The 20977-nt window shown below is 37.1% G+C and overlaps 2 protein-coding genes across 7 annotated transcripts in view; one reads left to right on the top strand and one right to left on the bottom strand.

Moving 5' to 3' along the window:
- Nucleotides 1–289: 289 nt before the first annotated feature.
- On the bottom strand, nt 290–17204 carry THAP6 (THAP domain containing 6). Of its 5 annotated transcripts, none has more exons than XM_047719541.1 (5): nt 17095–17204; nt 16117–16219; nt 14719–14926; nt 8281–8406; nt 290–1573 (listed from the first exon to the last, which is right to left on the bottom strand). In XM_047719541.1, exons 2-5 carry the CDS (start codon nt 16194–16196, stop codon nt 1319–1321), a joined length of 669 nt encoding a protein of 222 aa, XP_047575497.1. In that variant the 5' UTR covers nt 16197–16219; nt 17095–17204; the 3' UTR covers nt 290–1318. The 5 variants fall into 5 exon arrangements, with proteins under 5 accessions (XP_047575497.1, XP_047575498.1, XP_047575501.1 ...); XM_047719542.1 differs by lacking the exon at nt 17095–17204 and adding an exon at nt 16501–16952; XM_047719545.1 differs by lacking the exon at nt 8281–8406.
- Nucleotides 17184–20977, top strand: part of RCHY1 (ring finger and CHY zinc finger domain containing 1) — a 19648-nt gene continuing 15854 nt past the window's right edge. For both annotated transcript variants that reach the window (XM_047719540.1, XM_047719539.1), the window contains exon 1: nt 17184–17420. In XM_047719540.1, the coding sequence (XP_047575496.1) occupies nt 17331–17420 (90 nt within the window). In that variant the 5' untranslated portion in view covers nt 17184–17330. The remainder of the gene's footprint in view (nt 17421–20977) is intronic.

The raw sequence follows: 20977 nt of genomic DNA, 5'->3' as shown, positions 1-20977 counted from the left end.
TAGTTAACACAATGAAACAAATGATACTCAAATTCTAACTACTACAGCATAGACATCTGAACGAGGTTTGAATATGTACATGTGTTTCAAAGTAGAATTTGGCTTTGGGCTGGTAATTTTTAATCTAACCCACAGTATTTATGACTCTTAATTTCAGTTGTTCTTAATAAGAAATTAGGAGGAAAGCTAAATTCTGATACTTGGATCAAAAAATAGCTAAGGGTTCTTCTTTTGTATAGTCAGTAAGAAGCTACTGCTAAAGTAAAGTAAAGTAAAGAAAGTAAAGCTGCTTTCAATAAAAGTCTTTGGACAGTAGACTCTCCTAATTACAGGAAAATATTCTAACCCTTTCTCCAAATCCTATTGCAACTGGAAGAGCCACAATCATTATTTTTTAATGATTTCATCTGTATTTTGTATTTTAGAAATGTCAGCAATGTTACTTTCTGTAAAATACAAAGGAGCATTAAAAATATCCAGGTAGTACTAGCATCTAGAGTTTGAAGACACTCCTTTATAATGAAACAAAATGTTCAGAACAACTGTCCACGACCAAACTTTAAAAATCAGATTTAGGACCTTTTTTTTTTTTTTTTTTGCTTTTTAAACCTATGCACATTTGTATCAAGTTCTACTTAGAGGGGAGGAATGATGTACCATACTGAAAAACTGAGACCTTGTCAGAGGTCTTCTCAACCTGGCTCTGAACAACTTTAAAAGCCAACAGATCTGTACCATTGCTATTCTCAGGGTCAGGACTATGGGATGCTATGTAAAAAAAAAAAAAAAACAAAAACAACTTCTGGTATTACTAATAACAAAAGCAACTTGGATCGGATCCAAGATAGCCTTGTGTTATAAATGAATTCTGCTTTATAGTAAAATACATTTAAAGTGTAATTCAACGTACTTACCATAAAGCATATATAAGTCAAGGTACTCCTTTGAAGCCAAAAATCTGATGCTGTTGAAGCAGAGTCCAGTTCCTAAAACCATGTCTTAATGTGGCTAATTTGATATAATTTCCTAAGTCCTGTTGAAACTTGTGGATCTCTTAACATCTTACGATAGTGACCTGGCACTAGTTTAGGTCTATAAAAACATAATTGTCACAAATCATACAAAAACATGATAACTAGCGCACATTTCTGTACGTCTTCAAAAAAAACCCTTTGGATAACAACTAAATGCATTATGCTATGGGAGAGCCAAAGAAGCACTCTAAATAATGGATAATATTTAATGATGGTAAATGAGAACTATTTTCTAAAAAGCTGTACCAATATTAATTTTAGGTAGAACAGAACATGGAATTATTTCATGAAATATAGTCTCTTTCTATGCTCTCCTGACAACACTCCCAACAGAAAGCTTCCAGTCTATTTGCTGTTTCTTGGCTGATGAGACATTGATCTTTTAATTCCCTGATTGTCTTCCTCAATGATTTTTGGAAACGTTTTTCTCGGTCTAAAACATTCCGCAGACTTTTCTTGGTATCCTCTAGCTCGCTGATCACATGATCTAATTTATGCTTAAGTTTCTTTGGACTGTCCATTACACTGTAGCTATGTTCCTAAAAACATAAACACCAAGTTATTAAACCAGAGAGACAAGTAGTTACGTAAAAGCTTAGCTAGGTCTCAGCTGTTTTCCATTTACAGTGCTTAGATATCTTTAAGTTGGTGATACTTAGCGGTTTAAAGAACACAGGAAGAAGATGCAGGTAGAAGCGGTATTTTGGGTGCCCAGAGCCGCCCTTCTTGATCTAAGGCTAGGTGTAACATGGGGGTAGAGAATCTATGGAGGGGAAGCACTGCTCATTGGGGGTAAGTATCTGCTATGAACATGACACTTGTAATGACTATCCAGCTTTTGTTCCCTAGCTGTGGTGCTGCTATGTTTATGTTTTACCTACCAACAAGTCTTCAACTCTTACACTTTTAACTCTCTTATTTTATATTGATATTCATGTTAAAGGAAATGACAGAAAAGGAGCACTGGGGCAGGTCCTCGGGCTGAGGGTTATATATTTAGAGAGAACTCTGGTTTGGGGTTTTAAGAGAGAGAATTTAGGCTCTCTCAATATTTGTTATGGCTATGCTTATGTTTGCTGGGTATACTTTTTTTTCATTTGAAAATAGGGAAAGTAACACTAACATATCTTAAAAAGGCACTGTAAAATAACTTTGAAAAGTTTTTATTTAATATTAAAATTAGTAAAGAGGACTTTTGCTTCTAGCCAAGATGAAATAACAGACCGGATTGACTCCTATCTAAAAAACCCCACATATGGCTAAAAGGCATAAAAAATGTTACAAAGATAACTGACATCAGGCAAGGAAGGCAGCAATCCTGGAGGGATGGGAAACTAAGAGGTGAGCCCTCTGGCTGACCGCCCAAGCTTACTGCCTTGGGAGAGCGTTAATGCCGTGGAGCTCAGTAGACTGAGAAGATTTGCAAAGCATCCAGAAAGACCACAGTGGTTACCATTCACAGGACAAAGTACTAGTGAGGAGAGGGAACTCTGAAGATCCTTACAGGCTCCCCTTCTAGTATTCAGGGCACACAGGTAGAAAACCACTCAAGGATGAGGAAAAAATGACCAGAAAGGACCCTGTGTTCAGAGGGCATTGCCGCTATTCCCACTCCTACCAGATTAGAAAAATTCAGGATTCATGGGGCACTGAGTAGAGTATACAGAAGGGTCTTGCCGCAGTGGTGGAGAACAAATAGCCCTAGATGGAACACTCTTCTAGTCCTGCCTAACAAACAAAACCTGAGAAGATCAAACTGTTTACAAATAACTTTGTGGTATCCCAGAACAAAGCTCAAGAACACAGGGTACAAAAATATCCAGCATCCAGCAAAGTAAAATCCACAATGTGCAGCACACAACATTTATCAGGTATGCATAGAAATAGGAGAACATGAGCCATAATAAGAAATAAACCAGTCAATGGAAACTAACCCAGAATTGCCACGATGTTGGAATTAGCAGATAAGGGAATTAAGAAAGTTATTAAAATTGTATTCTGTATATTCAAAAAGTTTTTTTGAGACGCAAAAGATATAAAAAGGAATGAAATAGAACATCTAGAGATAAAATCAACAATGTGTGAGGTGAAAAATACACTGGAGGGAATTAAGGGCAGATTAGTGAAGGTGAGGATTCAGCAATATGAACTATCCAGAATAGACTGCAGAGAGAAAAGGGAATACTGAAAAACAGAACCAGAAAAAAAAAAATTAGGACAACATTAGTAAGCGGTAGTGTGACTCATATAGCCTAATATACATGCAGTCAGAATCCCTGAAAGAATGAAAAGAAAGGTTGAGGTAGAATGAAATATCTGAAGAAATCTTGGCCAAAATTTCTCCAAGTTTGATGAAAACTATAAACCCACAGATAAAGAAGCTCAAGCACATTTCTCATCCCAAGCATGAGAAATATGAAGAAAACTAAATTAAGGTACATCATAATCAAATTATTCAAACCACTGGGAAAGAAAAAACCTTAAAAGCAAAGAAAAAAAAAGAAACATTAGATATATAGAGGATAAAGATGACAGATTTTGCATTAAAAACAAGGCTTGTGAGGATACAGTGGAGCAACATCTCTGAAGAACTAAAAACAAACAAAAGAATCTCCAAAACTATCAACCTAGGATTTTATACCTAATGAAAAGATCTTTCAAAAACAGAGACTAAATAATGATTTTTTTTTTCAGAAATATAAAAGCTGAAAGAATTCATCACCAAATGTTAAAGTCCTTCAGACAGAATGGAACCACAGGGAAATATAGGAATGAAAAGCCCTGGCAATGGCTGCTACATGGGTAAGGTATAAGATTTTTTTCTTATTATTTTATATCTATTTAAAAGATAATTTATTGTTAAAACAAAAATTAGAACAATGCAGTGTGGGGTTTATAGTCTATATAAAAGTGAAATGTATGATAGCAGTAACACAAAAATTGGGAGAAGGGAAATGAAAGTAGACTATTTTAAGATTCTTATAATATGTGTTAAGTGAAATATCAGTTGGATATAGCCTTTGATATTTTAAAGATGAATGCTATAGACTCAAAAGCAACCACTAAAACAAAACAAAAAGTTACAGCTAATGAGTAAAAAAAAAAAAAAGAATATAAAATGAAACCAAAAAAATTCAATTAACCCAAAAAAAGGTTGAAAAAGAAGAAAATGGGAACAAAGAGCAAATGGAACAAGTAAGAGACAAATAAGACAACAGATTTAATTAAACCAAATAATATCAATAAACACATTAGGTGTAAATGGTCTAAATAACCCAAGTAAAAGGCTGAAATTATCAGATTAGAGTAAAAAAAAAAAAATCAAGACCCAAAAATATAACTCACCTAAAAAAATATGCAGTCCAAACACACCAAATAGGTTCAAAGTAAAAGAGCAGAAAAAAATACAGATCTACCTCCACTTATGATGGGTTTCACAAGGCCTATTTTATAATAAAGTGTTGAATATCTCATGTAACTTACTGAATACTGTTATTGGAAGTGAAAAACAATGGTTGTATGGGCACAGAATGGTTCTAAGTGTCTTGATTGTTCACCCCTGTGATCATGTAGCTGATTGGAAGCTGTGACTTGCTGCCATTGCCCAACATCATAAGAGTATATACCACATATCGCTGGCCCAGAAAAAGATGAAAATTAAAAACTTGAAATAGTAAGTGTACTGTCAATATGAGACCCATATTCACTAGAGAATGTCATTTCATTAACTACAACAATGGATCATGGTGTAATTTGTTTCAATTGTTGCATAATTTAGATTTATATTTTGAAATAAATAAGATAATCTTTCACATATATTTTCTAAAGAATACAGTTATTTACAATCCTTTTCTGGTAATAATATTCAAGTTAAGTTAAAAAGAATTTAATTATTTATTTAGCACCATTGCATATGAAATGATTCCTAACATCAAAATGTTTATAGTTTAGGGGCACCTGGGTGGCTCAGTAGGTTAAAGCCTCTGCCTTCGGCTCAGGTCATGATCCCAGGGTCCTGGGATCAAGCCCCACATCGGGCTCTCTGCTCAGTGGGGATCCTGCTTTCCCCTCTTTCTCTCTCTGACTGCCTCTCTGCCTACTTGTGATCTCTCTCTGTCAAATAAATAAATAAAATATTTTAAAAAAATGTTTATAGTTTATTAAAGATATAATATGAATCAATGTATGCTTTGTAAAAGGCAAGTAGTTGTCTTTTCATTGTTTATGAGTATTTCTTGTCTGACATTTTAAAATACAATCTAGTTAAATTGAAAAAAAAAAACCTTGAAATATGGTTTCTATTGAATGTCTATTGATTTTGCATCATTGTAAAGTTGAAAAATCATGCGTCGAGCCATCATAAGTTGGGAACGATCTATATACCAATATATAACACTGATGATAAAGAAAACTAAAGTGGGTATACTGCTTTCAGAGAAAATAGATTTCAGAGCAAAAGAACATTATCAGGGATAAAGAAAGTTATTTCCTAATAATAAAGGGGTTAAATTACCCAGACATAATAATCCTAAATATTTAGTACCCAATAACAGTGCTATAAAACATAACAAGTAAAAACTGAGAACTTCAAGGAGAATTAGAACATTACCAGAAGATTACATTCCTCTCTCAAAAACAGAACAAACACAAGTTTAGTAGGGATGAAAACTCTTGAATAACACTATAAACAGTTTGACTTAATGGACATTTCTAAAACATTTTGGCCAACATCAGCAGAATGTACATTCTTTGCAAATGCACACAGAACATTAGACCATATTCTAGAATATAAGTCTCAATAAATTCAAAAGTATTTCAAGCCATACAACATATATTCTCTAACTAGAATAGAATTAAATTAGAAATTAATAGAAAGATATGTGGAAAATTCCCCAATTTTTGGAAACCATATGGCACACACCTCTAAATAATTCATGGGTCAAAGAACAAATCAAAATGGAATTTAGAAGTATTCTGAACTAAATGAAAATGAACACATTTAATTTCTGGAGGGTTTCTAAAGCAATACTTAGGAAGAAATTAATATCACTAAATGCCTATATTACAAAGAAACAAGCCTCAACTCAATGACCTTAACTTTCATTTTAAGAAACTAGAAAAAGATGAACAAATTTTATGGAAGTAGAAAAAAGAAAATAATAAAGATGAATGGAAATCATTGAAGTAAAAAACAAAAACAAAAAAGCAAGAATATTAATGAAACCTAGTTCTTTGATAAGATCAATTAAAAAGATTTTATTTTTAAAGATTTTATTTATTTGACAGAAAGAGAGACATTGAGAGAGGGAATACAAGCAGTGGGAGTGGGAGAGGGAGAGGCAGGTTTCCCGCTAAGCAGGGAGCCTGATGGATGTGGGCTTTGATCCCAGGACCCTGGGATCATGACCTGAACCAAAGGCAGATGCTTAACTGACTGAGCCACCCAGGTGCCCCAGGACAATAAAACTGATAAATCTCTAGGCAGACTGATCAGCAATAAAAGAGAAATTGCCAATATCAGAAATGGGACAGATAATATCACTACAGATTCTACATATGATAAAAGGATAATAAGCAAATATTATGAACAATTTTAAAATAATAAACTTGACAACTGAGATAAAATGGACAAAGCCCTTGGAAGACACAAGCTACCAAAAAAATTTTCCCACTTCAGGCCCAGATAGTTTTACTAGGGTATTCTATCAAATACTTATGGAAGAAATAATAACAAATCTATACCAAATCATCTAGAAAAATCAAAAAAGCAGGCAATATTTTATAACTTACTCACTGAGGTCAGCATTATTCTGATTCTAAAACCAGACAAAGACATTACAAAGAAAGAAAACTACAGGCAATATCCCGACTATACATACATGGAAAGATTCTGAACAAAATTTTAATAAATCTAATCCAACAATATATAAAAGTGGTAACACACCATGAGGTAAGGTTTAATCTGAGGCTGGTTTAATATTCAAACATGAATTGATATAACTAATCATATTAAAAAACTATAAAAGAAAGCCACATAATCTAAATAGATATAGAAAAAGCATTTGACAAAACTAATATTCACTTCTGATAAAAATTCTCACCAAACTAGGAATAGAAAGGCACTTCCTCAACCTGATAAAAGGCATTTATAAAAAACCTACAGTTAACATTATATTTAGTGGCAAAAGACTGAATGCCTGCCTTCTAAAATCAGGGGCAAAGCCTGGAGAACAGCTCTCAATACTTCTATTCGGCATAGCTCTGGAAGTTCAAAGCAGTGCAATAAAGCAAGAAAAAGAAAAGACCACTGTTTTGGAAAGGAAGAATTAAAACTTCAATGACAGACAAGATGATTATGTAGAAAATCTAACAGCCTCTATAAAAAAGCTTTTATAATTAATATATGAGTTTAGCAAGTTTGCCAAATAGAAGATCCACGTACAAAAATCAACTATCATAGACTATCAGTAAAAACAAAACAAAACACCATCTATAATAGCATCCAACTGCATACAACATTAGGGGTAAATCTGATAAAGTGAAAGATGGGTATGTAGAAAACTACAAAATATTGCAGAGAGAAGTTAAAGACCTAAATAACTGTAGAGATACAAAGAGTTCACAGATTCAAGGATTTAAAATAGTTTCATTAAGATGTCAATTCTTTCCAAATGGAATCCCAGTTAAAATTCCAGCAGAAATTCTTGTAGAACTCGTTACAAAACGATTTTACAATTCACATGAAAATGCAAAAGATCCAGAATATTCAAAACAACTTTGAAAAAATAACAAAGTTGGAAGACAAACACTGCCTGATTTCAAGAATTATTATAAAGTTACAGATCTGGGCTCTAGGTCTGGCTCTAACATGAATACTCAATGAGATGAATAGTAATGCAAGCCTGAAAACTCTGTATGTGTATGACTGTTCTAAGAAAACCTAAAGAGGTCATTAGATATTTCCATTTAGAAGGTACAGTACCTAAAGGGAGAAATTAATTATTGCGTTTTTCTTGGTAAATAAAGCTCTGTGAAGGCATTCTTTCAACTAAAGTGTAACCAAAGGATTAACTACTTCTATATTATTACTACATATATAAAAATTATAATGGCCCTGGGAAGCATTATTTTTGGACATCATATCTGTATTTATATCTATATCTCAAACACCTACATTTCTACTCTAATCCTAATGGAGAAGACATATTAAAAATATCAGCATTAGGTCAGTAAGTAATTTACTTACAAAAATGAACTGGGATTGGAATTCTTCAGTACATGAGGAAGCACCAACAAGCTGGTGATTGTGGTTTGTGACTGGAAGGGTTTTGAGGGTGAAGTTTTTTCTACAATGAAGTTTTTCTCTTTTCTCCTGTTAAGTAGAGTTAATAAAAATCATTGTAGATACTTCTGTCCTTTTTAAAATTTTTATTCCTTAACTTTGTGTAGTGGAATACAATATTTCTTTTCATGGAAACTGCTTGGAAAACTCAGTAAATTTTAAATTCCTTTGAGATTAGTTTTTTTTTTTTAAATACAAACTACTGTTTATTAAAAAATAATTTGCCATTCATACAATCCTCCAAATAACCTAGATAACCCCTCTCCCCATCCCCAGCCCCAGGTCAAGAGAGAGGCAGGTCACGGAGAGGCAGATATGGTCTTAAGTGCTTAAGTTCACTCTCAAATTTTATTTTAAATTGTTTTCTGATAATATGAACTCAGCTTATAAAAAAGACAGCATTTTTAATACGAAATGGCTCTCATGTTTGTTTTAAGGATGTTACTGAAGTCTTGTCCACTAAGTCAGACAATGTCTCCTTTAAGAGGTCTCAAGAGAAACATTCTTTTCATAGCTATTGCTGAAAAAAGTTTTGCTTCTCCTTAACAGAGAGCATGAATTTTAAGAAAACATATTGACAGTGCAATCCCGGTGACCCAATGTATTCTATTCTTCTTATAGGCCACTAGGAGACTAGAGCTGGTATTCTAGCATATGAACTAGGATGTATTATATGGTATTCTGTAGTGCATAGACCAATACTGCCTTTTAAAAATATATATAAAATATTTTTACAGGCAATACTGGTCTACATATAACACAGCAACAAAGTATGAGTTTAATCTCTGGGATTAGTTTAAAGGAACTTCCTGAAAATAACCCTAAAGTTCATCTAGAAACAAATTTTCCTAAAAAAATAAGAGTGCTGTTGAGAAAGAATATGTCCTATCACTTCTTAAAGATATATTACTCATTAATAACAGTTAATATAGTGTGCTACTCTCTCAAAGATGAGACTGAAAAATCTAGAAATAGATCAGGTGGGTAAAAGGTTTTAGGGAAAAAAAGGCAGTCTAAATAAGTGGAGAAAACCTGGGGCACCTGCGTGGCTCAGTTGGTTAAGCACCCAGCTTTTGGTTTTAGCTCAGGTCATGATCTCAGGGTTGTGAGATCACAACCTCTGAGTTGTGAGGTTGAGAGCCTCTGGCTCTGTGCTCAGCAGGGAGTCTGCTTCTCTCTCTCTCTGCCCCTCCCCCCACCTCTCATGCGTGTGCATGCGCACCCATTCTCTTTCTCTTCTCAAATAAAATCTTCAAAAAAAAAAAAAAAAAGCGAAGAAAGGCTATCGGGGTGCCTGGGTGGCTCAGTTGCTTAAGCATCTGCCTTTGGTTCATGTCATGATCTCGGGATCCTGGGATCAAGCCCTACATTGGGCTCTGTGCTTGGCAGGGAGTCTGCTTCTCCCTCTCACTCTGTGTTCTCCCTCTTTCTCTCTCAAATAAATAAATAAAATCTTAAAAAAAAACTAAAAAAAAGCTCTAAATCATGTAAAAATGAACTAATTAAGAAAAAGTTATATCCTTTATATAAAATAAGTCATGTTGAAATTCTAGCACTGAAAATTATGTAAAAATGAAAATCCTTAGGCAGTAGAAAAAAATAGGGAATATTTATATTATCTTAAGATGGGGAAGGCTAGAGGCTGATAATTCAATAGAAAATATAGAATTGACTATTTAAAAGAGACATCTGAATTTCAAACAAAACAAAAAACCCAAACCAACCTGATAATTGTACTAAAAACAACAAAAAGTAACTGCAACTCAGAGGTCAGTTAAATAATCTATATCTTCAATATGTAGTGTTTTTACACGTAATTTAGAAAAAGATGAAAATAGAAAAGGTCCTCAATAAGTAACTCACAAAATAAAAAATAGAAATGTGTAATAAATGCAGAGACCAATATCCAAAAATAAATTACAACAAAATGTCATTTTTGCCAATCAATTTTAGCAAAGGTTAAAAACACAACTTACTCTGAGGACTAGGGTGGATGGATACTTTCATGCAAAGGTAATTAGGAAATAGATTGGTACAAGCTTTCTGGTGGGCCTGTGGGGATCTGTATCAAAAGCAAAGTGTTTAAAAATGTGTGTAATCTTTGATGCAAAATTTTATTTCTGGGAATTTAGTTTGAGACAATAAGGATATGTACAAAGATTTGGCTAGAATAATGTTTATCACAGCACTGTTTAGAATAGTAAGTGATGATAACCTATATACAATAGTAATTGGTTCCATAAACTATTATTCACACATAAATCAATTGCTACATGGTCACTAAATATGTTTTGTAAAACTGATACCACCAGGTACTGACAGGGATACAGAACCAGAGAACATTTATATGTAGATGGTGAGACTGCAAATTGGCAAAACCACTTTGGAAAACGATGGCAGTATCTGCTCGAGCTGAACATACACATCCCTAGGACGCAGCAGTTGCACTTCTAAGAAAATTGTATGTACACTTTGCAGAAATGTGAACCTACATGTACCCAAGGGCATGGACAAAAACACTCATAGCTGCATCATTCATAACAGACCTAAAGTGAGAACAACCTAAATGTTTATCAACAGTAGAAAGGCATAATTATAGTTTATTTAGATAATAGAATACTATATGGCAAAAAAATAAATGGACTACTATCACATACTAAACATGGATGAATCACACATACAAAATGTTGAGCTAAAGAAGTCAGAGGACATATTGACTCTATTTATATAACAGACAGTGATAAAAGTCAGGATACTATTTACCTTTGGAGGTATAGTGACTGGAAAGGAGCATGAAGGAGGCTTCTGGGGTGATGGTTAATATTTTATATCTTGGTTTAAAGGGATTTAATTCACTTTATGACAACTTATTGCTAGGTACACTTGTGATGTGTGCACTTTCCATATGTCTATTTTAGTATAAAGTTTAGTTTAAAAAACTGATGTCTAGGGGCGCCTGGGTGACTCAGTGGGTTAAAGCCTCTGACTTCAGCTCAGGTCATGTTCCCAGTGTCCTGGGATCGAGTCCCACCTGGGGAGCCTGCTTCCCCCTTTCTCTCTGCCTGCCTCTCAGCCCACTTGTGATCTCTGTCAAATAAACAAATAAAATCTTAAACAAAACAAAACAAAACAAAACAAAAAACTGAGGTCTATATGTTTCTGTTAAAAGTTATCATCTGTAGATGTGCAACACAATTGAGTGGGATGCTTGTTAAAATGTGCAGCTTTCTGGACTCTAGCCCAAACTTAGTGAATCGAATTCTTTGGGGAACAGGATTGTCCACTTTATTTTTTAAAGATTTATGTATTTTAGAGGGAGAGAGTGTGAGCAGGGGGAGTGGCAGAGGGAGAGAATCTTCAAGTAGACTCTTTGCTGAGCATGGAGCCCTACGCAGAGCTTGATCTCATGACCCAGAGATCATGACCTGAGCCAAAACCAGGAGTAGGTTGCTCAGTAGACTGAGCCATGCAGATGCCCCGGCTCCCCATTTTAAACAAGCTCCTTGGATAATTCTTATGTAGACTAAAGTTTGAAAGCCATTGTTATGGAAAAATATTTAGTATCATGGAAAGCAGTAGTTCACAGTGGACTCTGGAGCCAAAATGACTGGGTTCTAATCCAGCCTCTGCCATTTAATAGCTGTGTAACCCTGGGGAAAGTATTTCAGCTCTCTGGACCTATGTTTCTTCAAGTAGTACAATGAGAATAATAAAGTATTTATTTCACATGGTTGTTAAGAGGACTAAATGAGTTTACATATAAGGTGCTTAGAATAGTGCTTGGCACATAGTAAACACTATATAAATGCTGGGATGAAAAAGAGAGAGAGAGACAGACAGACAGATGGAAGCAAATTAAGAAAAGGATATACAGTTGATTCTCGAACAATGCAGGGTTAAGGGCACCAACTCCCCCGCATAGTTGAAAATCCATGTATAACTTTTGACTGTCCCAAAACTTAACTACCTACTAGTTTGTAGACTGGAAGCCTTACTGACAACACAAATACTCGACTAACACATATTTCGCATATGTCTTCTATGCTGTATTCTTACCATAAAGTAAACTAGAGAAAATGTTATTAAAATCCTAAGGAAGAAAAAAATACATTTATAGTACTGTATTTATTGAAAAAAAAAAATCTGTGTATAAGGGGACCCATGCATTCAAACTCTGTTGTTCCAGGTTCAAACCTATAGTGTAATTATATTTTTGTAAGAATATATATAGATGAATTTATATACAAACATATATAAACAAATGACTGGAAAGATACACATTGAAGTGTTAAAAGTATTACCTCTGGATTATATGACTATTGTTAATTTTTTAATCTTTTTTTTAAACAGTAGGTTCCACACCCAATATGGGCCTTGAACTCAGGACCCTGAGATTAAGAGTCACATGCTCTACCAACTAAGCCAGTTGGGTGCCCCGATGATTGTTAATTTCTATTGTCTTTTTGCTTGCATCATTTAATTTCCCATAATGAAAAACTTCATTATAAGGATATAGTTTTTGGAAGTTAGTATTATGGTTTATTTGATTATGCATTTCTTAAGATTCTCAACATTAAAGCTAGAAAAGCAAGAAAAACCTTGCCAACAAATTGTACACATGATATTGTACAGATGTCAACATGGGAGAGAGTGAGGCAGTCTCTACTTGATCACGCAAGTACTGGAAGATGACCCAGTAAAGACGGGTATAGTGGTGAACACCATATAGGAGCAGGCACACTTGTGCATTACAGATCTTCCTTACCTTATGATGGGGTTATGGAAATTTAAAATATTGTAAATTGAAAAGGCATTTGATACACCTAACCTACTGAATATAATAGCCTCACTTACCATAAACATATGCTCACAACACTTACAGTAGCCTTCAGTTGAGCAAAGTGATCTAACACAAAGACTCTTTATTTTTTATTTTATGTTTTTTTAGAGAGAGAGAGCAAGAGTGAGAGCAGAGAGGAAGGAGAGAGGGAGGAGGAGACTCTTAAGCAGGCTCCACGCCCAGCATGGAGTCTAACACACGGCTCGATCTCAAGACCCTGAGATCATGACACGAGCAGAAGAGTTGGACACTTAACCAACTGAGCCCCTAGGTGTCCCAAGCCTATTTTATAATGAAGTGTTGATATCTCATGTGATTACTGAAGACTGTACTGAAACTGGAAAACAGACTGGTTGTATGGGTACAGAACAGTTGTTAGCGTATTGGTTGTTTACCCTTGTGGCCACGTGGCTGCAGCTCATTCCCCCTGCCCAGCATCACAGGAGTATGGTAGTGTATACTGCATATCATTAGCCCGGAAAAAGATGAAAATTAAAAATTCAAAGTATGGTTTCTACTGAATGGATACTGCTTTTGCATCATCATAAAGTGGAAAAATTGTAAGACAAAGACCATCTGTACTTCCTGTTTCCATGTGTTGGAAAGGAGATAATTTCAATGGAAGTTCATTACTGTTGTTCCAGGACCCACAGGCTCTCCCTGAATTTTCTACGCTGGAATCAGTTACTCTATGGTTTCTAGAACCACTTTACCACATATTAAGAGAGATACTGAAGGCAAGGCAGTCAATCTATAACACTAATACCACTGAGAAAAAACACAAAATTCAACTAGATTTTACTTATACAATCCTTTTATTTTCTTTTTCTTACCTTTTCTCTCCTTTCATTCTCCTGTTCTCATCTCTTTTGCTCTTCTTCTTTTTAGTTCTACCTAGGCCTTTTTTTTTTTTTTAAGATTTTTAATTTATTTTATTTGACAGACAGAGATCACAAGTAGGCAGAGAGGCAGGCAGAGAGAGAGAGAGGAGGAAGCAGGCTCCCCGCAGAGAGCCTGATGCGGGACTCGATCCCAGGACCCTGGGATCATGACCTGAGCTGAAAGCAGAGGCTTTAACCCACTGAGCCACCCAGGCGCCCCTCTACCTAGGCTTTAAGCTTGGATGTATGTGGCTCTAAAAGTGTACTTGGGTCCTGTTAGTGGCTCTGCTCTTGACGTTTGCTCCAGTGTGAGGAGGACTGGCAACTTGGAACTTCAGTTCAACCCTCTTATTTTCCTCCATTGTTTAGATACAAATCCTGAATTATGTTAACTCCTAAGTCAGTCTCCTTCACCAGATCTTAGGAACATACAAATATTTCTGAGTGGCTACTGATAAAATATTCCTACTATATGCTATAAAAGCTGAAGCAGTAAAAACTAAAAAAATGGACTTCAGAGGAACAAGCAAACAATTAAAAATCTTAGCCTCAGTGGTAAAGGTTCTTCAATAGTACCATAAAAAATGAGTAATGATGGTAAGCAGTGTCTCATAAACAAACCTGTAAGTGAGACGGGGAATCAAAGATAGAAGGTATGACTCCAGGTTTCAGTTTAATATTTGGAGCACTTCTGTCAAAATCTGTCTTCTTAAAGTGCCTTGAACACAACACATCTCCTTTTTTAGGCTCCCAAATGCCTGCAGCATTTACATCAAGCCTTTTCATTGCTAATACCCATTTTCTTTTGACGTTTTCATCTGTGGGGAATCTAGAAAAAAAATACAGCAAGTGTTTTAAAATTGGAACACTACTGATAGATACTTGAATTAAGGCTGTGACTAAATTGGCTCATTGAAGAGTTTGTTATTATTCTTGAGAAATGGAATATTCAGGAAGCTCTTATGAATCATGCTTTCAGAACTTTCAGTTTTAATAGATTTTTCTATTAATCATGCTGCAGACATATGGCCCCTATTTCAATTTTCTTCATATTATAAAGAAGAAAAGCTTCAATGAATATTTCAGTTTTATATGGGAAGACCCACGACTGGAGGTTTTTCTTCATCTATACATGATAATATCACTTGTGCCTTTTCCCATGTGAAGTGATATCCAGAATTTATCCCAGATGAATAGAGTACCTTGTATTTTCATTCTTCTGTTAGCATCAGAAAGTTGTTTAGTATAGCATTTAATACACAACAGGTCTATCAATGCTTAGTGAACGAGGCGGCGAACTGCTGCTGTTTGGAATTCCAGAGATAAGAACTATTTTGAGAGATCTGGAAATCAATAACCGTATCTTTTCAGTTTTCCAAGCCGATTCAAATCTTTTTTAGAAAACGTAGGGTACACATACTCATTTTTTGTTTCTTCATACCTTGCAAAGTAGTTAACAGATCTTTCTCTAGTACGTAGCACAGTGCCTCACACAAAAGCAGCAAAATAAACCTTTAGCAAATGAATAATTGTTAAACCTTATTATTCCTTTCCTTTGCTGTCAGAAGAATGGCTTAAAATAGAAAATCTGGATCATCTTGATTTATCTGTAGTACTGCTAAAGAACCCTTGGTCTGAGCTTGTAATTTATATTTTAGATCTACTTCTAAACAGAAAGGACAGGACATATTTGGGCAAAGACCCTTTCTTCCTACAGACTGTAAACTCCATGTAAACAAAACTGAATTTCTTTGAAGGTATGTTAAAATGTTAAAAGTAATAACATTAGCAAGAATGAGCTTGATATTTTTGTTTACTAGCCTCTGATACCCTGGCAGGTATCTTAAACTTTTCAACTAAATTATAAAAATGTAAATAGATCCCTGTCACTTCAAACTTCGCTAAAAAAGCGATTTACAGATTTGGGAACTACAGATCAAAGCTGAAGATTTAAGTGGAACTGTCATTGGCTTTTTATAACCGTCAAAAGTACTTGGCTTAACTACAGCAAAATCTTACACGTGAAATGTCAGTCCTTTTAACTTGGAATTGGGCAAACAGCGCGAAGCACATCCAATGGCCGAGCAACATTTCACCATGATTTTAGCAACTCATAACAGAACTGAAAGAAAATTAAAACGGTAAGAGTTAGTAACTTCAAAGCTAAGGGCAACATATTTACTTTTCCCAGCATGTGTTAGGTACTGTGAAATCTCGCTAGAAAGCCAAAGCCAAATATTTTCTGGCAGCTTTAAAAATTTTGCAGGGGCTTGGCCCTTTATAAGGCAAAGCGTATGGCACTCCGCCCTCCGAGGGGTCTGGCTCTATCCTGCGGTCTTGTACATTCCCCTTTCGCGGCTTCTTGCAGGCACCAGGTCACAAGGCCTTTGCACACTCACTCACTCCTCCTCATCTTTTGGCTTCGTGTAGCTTCCCCAGGGAAGCCTTCCTTGACGCTCAGATGAAATCACAGCCCATCTAGCTCTAGCTCTCCTCGAACAAACACTTCTTCCCGGCGCTTCTCAAAGTCGCAATCTTGCTACAGTGATTCTCTGATTAATGTCTCTCTCCTTCACCAGCCCGTGAGTTCCAGGAGGGCATGGTGGGGCGTGTGTTTTTTCTCACTTTTTGGCCCCATGCTTAACTGGTAACTGGTAAACAGTAAACGTCAACGCATAGTTTGAAGGAATGAAGGACGAGTAAAAGCAGCTACAGGTCTAGGGCCGGCGAGCAGGGACAGCCCGCGCAGGTGCCCGCCCAGAGCCCAAGGGCCTGCGGAGCTCCGCCCCTTTCTCGAGGCTCCGGGCCTCCCCAGGGAGAAAGGGAGGGGCCGCCCTGTCACAGGTGCGGAGGCGGCCGGAGAGCGTCCCTTTTTTCAGGGGGCTACCGGGCGTCTCCGCGCAGCTACGGTCCACCTCGCCCCGAACCACGCCCAAGGTTTGGGCGAGTGGTGATGGAGGGTGGGAGGGGGAGAAGAAGCAACCTAAGAGTTATTACCGTTAGCGGCGAAGTCAGCGGCTAACGTCGACGACAAAGATTGCGCTTCCCTTTACTTCCGCCCCGTTGTCCCGGGAACCGGAAATCCGGCTGCCCCGCGTCACGTGCTCGGCCGCCATATTGGCTCGGCTGGCCGCTGCGGTCGGTAGGGGGTGGTGTGCTAGTGACGCTACTTCTCTGGGCGTGGTTTTCGACCTGCGGGAAGGGTTCGCGGAGTTTGAGGGGAGGTGGCAGAGATGGCGGCCTCGGCGCGGGAAGATGGCGCCCGCGGCCCAAAGCAAGGGCGACGGGGCTGCGAGCACTATGACAGAGGATGTCTCCTGAAGGTGACGACTTCAGTGGGCTCTTCCCTTACAAGCTTCCGCGGGACCGGGTGGGGAGGGAGCGGAGTGGGCGAGGCGGTTAGGCTTGGGCTTAAGTTAGAGGCTAAGCTGTTTGTCCGTCTACCTTCTCCACCTCGAGTTGGGTTCTCGCTGTGGAGAATGTTTTGGCAAGGCGACCGCAGGTCCCCACCTTTTCCCCTGCTTTACACTTCGTGAGCAAAGCTCTCTGCTCGGGGAAGAACGTGGGCTTGCACATCGCTCACTTCATCGGTGCGTTTCTGTAGTGTTTTCCTACAGTAAGTGGACTGAGGCAGCCCCGGGCCTGGGCTGGCTTTCGGCCAGGGTGACTTTCAGGTGTGTGATGAAATAATGGAAGACGGAGAAGTGAGTGGAGAATCGGAATAGGATTTCAGCTCCTTAGTGAGTAAGTTGTACAGCTCGCCAGCTGCATTTTAGAGTCAATGAGTATGTCGAAGCCCGCCAGGAGAATGTTTCTGTGGACTAGGAAGACAGCCATGGAATTGCCACTAGATAGATTATGTGTAGCAAAGTGCCCAGAATGCATATATTGTTATTTTTGCTGTTTACTTTGAGGAAAATTGCTGGTCAATCTAGAGCATTGTAACTTGCCACCCGTTCAGTTAAAGTTTTCCTGATTTTGTTGTTGCTGCAAGAAGCAATTTAAAGATTTTACTTAGAGGGTTTGAGCTTTGGAGTCCCACAGCCCTATCCCCACATCTAGCTCTGACCCTTGATAGGTCAGTGCTTTTGAGCAAGTGCTCCATTTGTGAAGTAGGGGTGACAGAAGTTCCTGTTTCATTTAAATAGAAAGAAAGAAAGAAAAACAAAAAAAAGGATGAGGCCTGTAAGGACAACTTAGAGCCTTCTTTTTAGGCCAGCCTTGGTGAACATTCCTCCACTGCACTGGGTGAAGCTCTTTCAAGGTTAGGGGTTCCCCAAGTGTTGTGTAAGCAAACTGAATGCTATCCTTACGATTCCTTTTCCACTGATATGTTTTGTTACTCTTTGAAACTCGATAACAGGAGCTGAATTCGACACGTTGGCCCTTTCCCCCAGGAAACCACATAAATGTGTCTGTGTTTCATAGTGCTGAGATATTTGACCCCGAGTATCAAATACTTATTTGCCTTCCCCCTCCTTCTTCCTTGAATACCAGAAGCCAAATGGAGAGTTTTAAGGAGGAAGTAATCAACTAAATCAAATGCTGCAGTTTGAGTAAGATAAGAAGTGAAAATTGACCTTTAAATTTGGCAAGGAGGTCACTGGTGATCTTGACAAGAGATGTTTCAGTGGAGAGATTGGGACAAAGCCTGATGGGAGTGGATTTGAGAGAGATTGAGAGTAGTGGAACTGCAAGTAGCCTTCATAGACAATTTGTGGAGTTTTGCTGTAAAAGAGAGCAAAAAAAAAAAGTCTAGTTGCTGAGAGATGTGGGATCATGAGATTTTTTCCCCTTTAAAATTGGAGGTATTACAGCATGTTCGCATATTGGAAATAACCCAGTGAGAACTTTTTTTTTGTTTTTTAAAGATTTTGTTTATTTGTAAGAGAGAGTGTGAGTGCACAAGCAGGAGGAGGTGCTGGCAGAGGAAGAAGCTTCCCGCTGAGCAAGGAGCCTTCTGCAGCACTCCATTGGAGGACCCTGGGATCATTGTCTGAGCCGAAGACAGGCACTTAACTGACTGAGCCACTCAGGTGTCCCATGAAGTGAGAACATTTTATAATGCAGGAGGGAAAGAAAAAACTGTAGAAGCATTTACTGCTCTTAAGTAATCAAAGAAAAGATGGGATCCAGTGTAGAAGTGGAGGAGTTGGCTTTAGAGAAAAATATATAACAGAAAGGAAGATGGAGTACTAGGTACATTTGCAAGTAGGTTGATAGAGTTTGTGAGAAAATGTTTTCTTTGATTATTTCTGTTTAATAAGATAATGAGCAGAGTGTAAGGGTGGAGGAAAAGGTTTAAAGAGAGAAGATGTGAAATAATCATTTTAGATTTTAGGTCCTAGACTGTAGAAAAATGAGGGAATCTACTAGGGCAATATACTAAAAACCCACTTTTTTTTTAAAAAAAGATTTTTATTTATTTATTTGATAGATAGAGATCACAGGTAGGCAGAGAGATAGGCACAAAGAGAGGGGGAAGCAGACTCCTCACCGAGCAGAGAGCCTGATGCGGGGCTCGATCCCAGAACCCTGGGATCATGACCTGAGCCGAAGGCAGAGGTTTTAACCCACTGAGCCACCCAGGCACCCCAAAAATCACTTTTTAATTAGTGATCATGACTTAAAAATGAGACTAGTGTGAAAATTCTTATTCAGCTATGTCTGCCTATTCCTGTACAGGAGAGAATTGGATTTAACCAGACTTGGAGTTTTGGTTAGGAGAGTATGTAGAGGAAGAGAGAAGGAAAGAATTAGAATATGTGCAAGGGAAGCATTGAAGTGAGTTGGAAAGAGAGGGGGTAGTGGTTAGAGGATTTCATACTTGAACTTACTATATAAACAAGATTTAGTACTTGTTTTAGAGCATGGTTCTCAAAGTGTGGTGAATGGACCCCCCCCCACCCCCGGTGATTCCTGAGGCACTTTCAGGGGATCCTTGGGGTCAAAACTACTTTCTAATACTAAGATTTTGTCTTTTTCAGTGTGTGCAAAAGCAGTTATTAAAACCACTGGCATCTGACCTGTACTATACTTATAGTTTAAAAAAGAAGTTTCACTTAAGGCTGTCATTGATAAAACTAAAGCAATAAAGTTACTAATTTTGTAAAGATCTCAGCTCTCAAATACGTCTTTTTACATGTTTGATGAAATGGAATGTTTTCATCAAGCACTTCTGCCTACTAAAATTAAATGGTTGTTGTGAGGAAAGTTCTTATGCAGTTGGATTGTGAACTGAACTAGTTTCTCATGTAACAGTTTTTACTTGAAATCTTGTTATTTAGACTTGAGTATTTGGTGGGCACTTTCTTGAAAAGTGAACCATTGAAAAGAAACTGTCATTACAAGGAAAACAATGGACGGTGGTAAAATTCAACCTTTCACATAAAAATTAGAATTTTGAAACACTTGTATGAGCTTCTGTGAGCTTAAAAGTATCCCAATACCTAAAGACTTTGCTGATGAGATTGGTAGTGATGTTAACAAATAGTGATTTTTTTTTTTATATTGCATGGAAAATGTGTGAACATTTGGAAGAGCTGTAGAACTCAGTGCACTGATATTTTCCGAATGACTAATGGGTGGGTAAAAGGTTGATTCAAAGTGCAGGATAGATCAGAGGATTTTGATGCAACAGAGGGAGAAAAGTTCATCGATACAATTCCAGAGCCCATGTTACAACTGATCATTTATAAGACTTGTCAAGTTTTGGTGTAGTATCAGAGAAGAGTATCCATAATTCTCTGTAAAGTCTATTAAAATACTCCTCCCTTTTCCAACTATATATTTGTGGGAGTCCAAAGTTTCTTCATATACTTCATCTAAACCGATTGAATACGGAAGTTGAAGCAGAAATGAGAATCCAGCTATTTTGGGG

The sequence above is a fragment of the Lutra lutra genome, chromosome 2 (genome assembly GCF_902655055.1).
Source record: "Lutra lutra chromosome 2, mLutLut1.2, whole genome shotgun sequence".
Taxonomy (NCBI): Eukaryota; Metazoa; Chordata; class Mammalia; order Carnivora; family Mustelidae; genus Lutra; species Lutra lutra.
The sequence above is the reverse complement of the archived record's forward strand: the minus strand, read 5'-3'. Positions and strand labels throughout refer to the sequence as shown.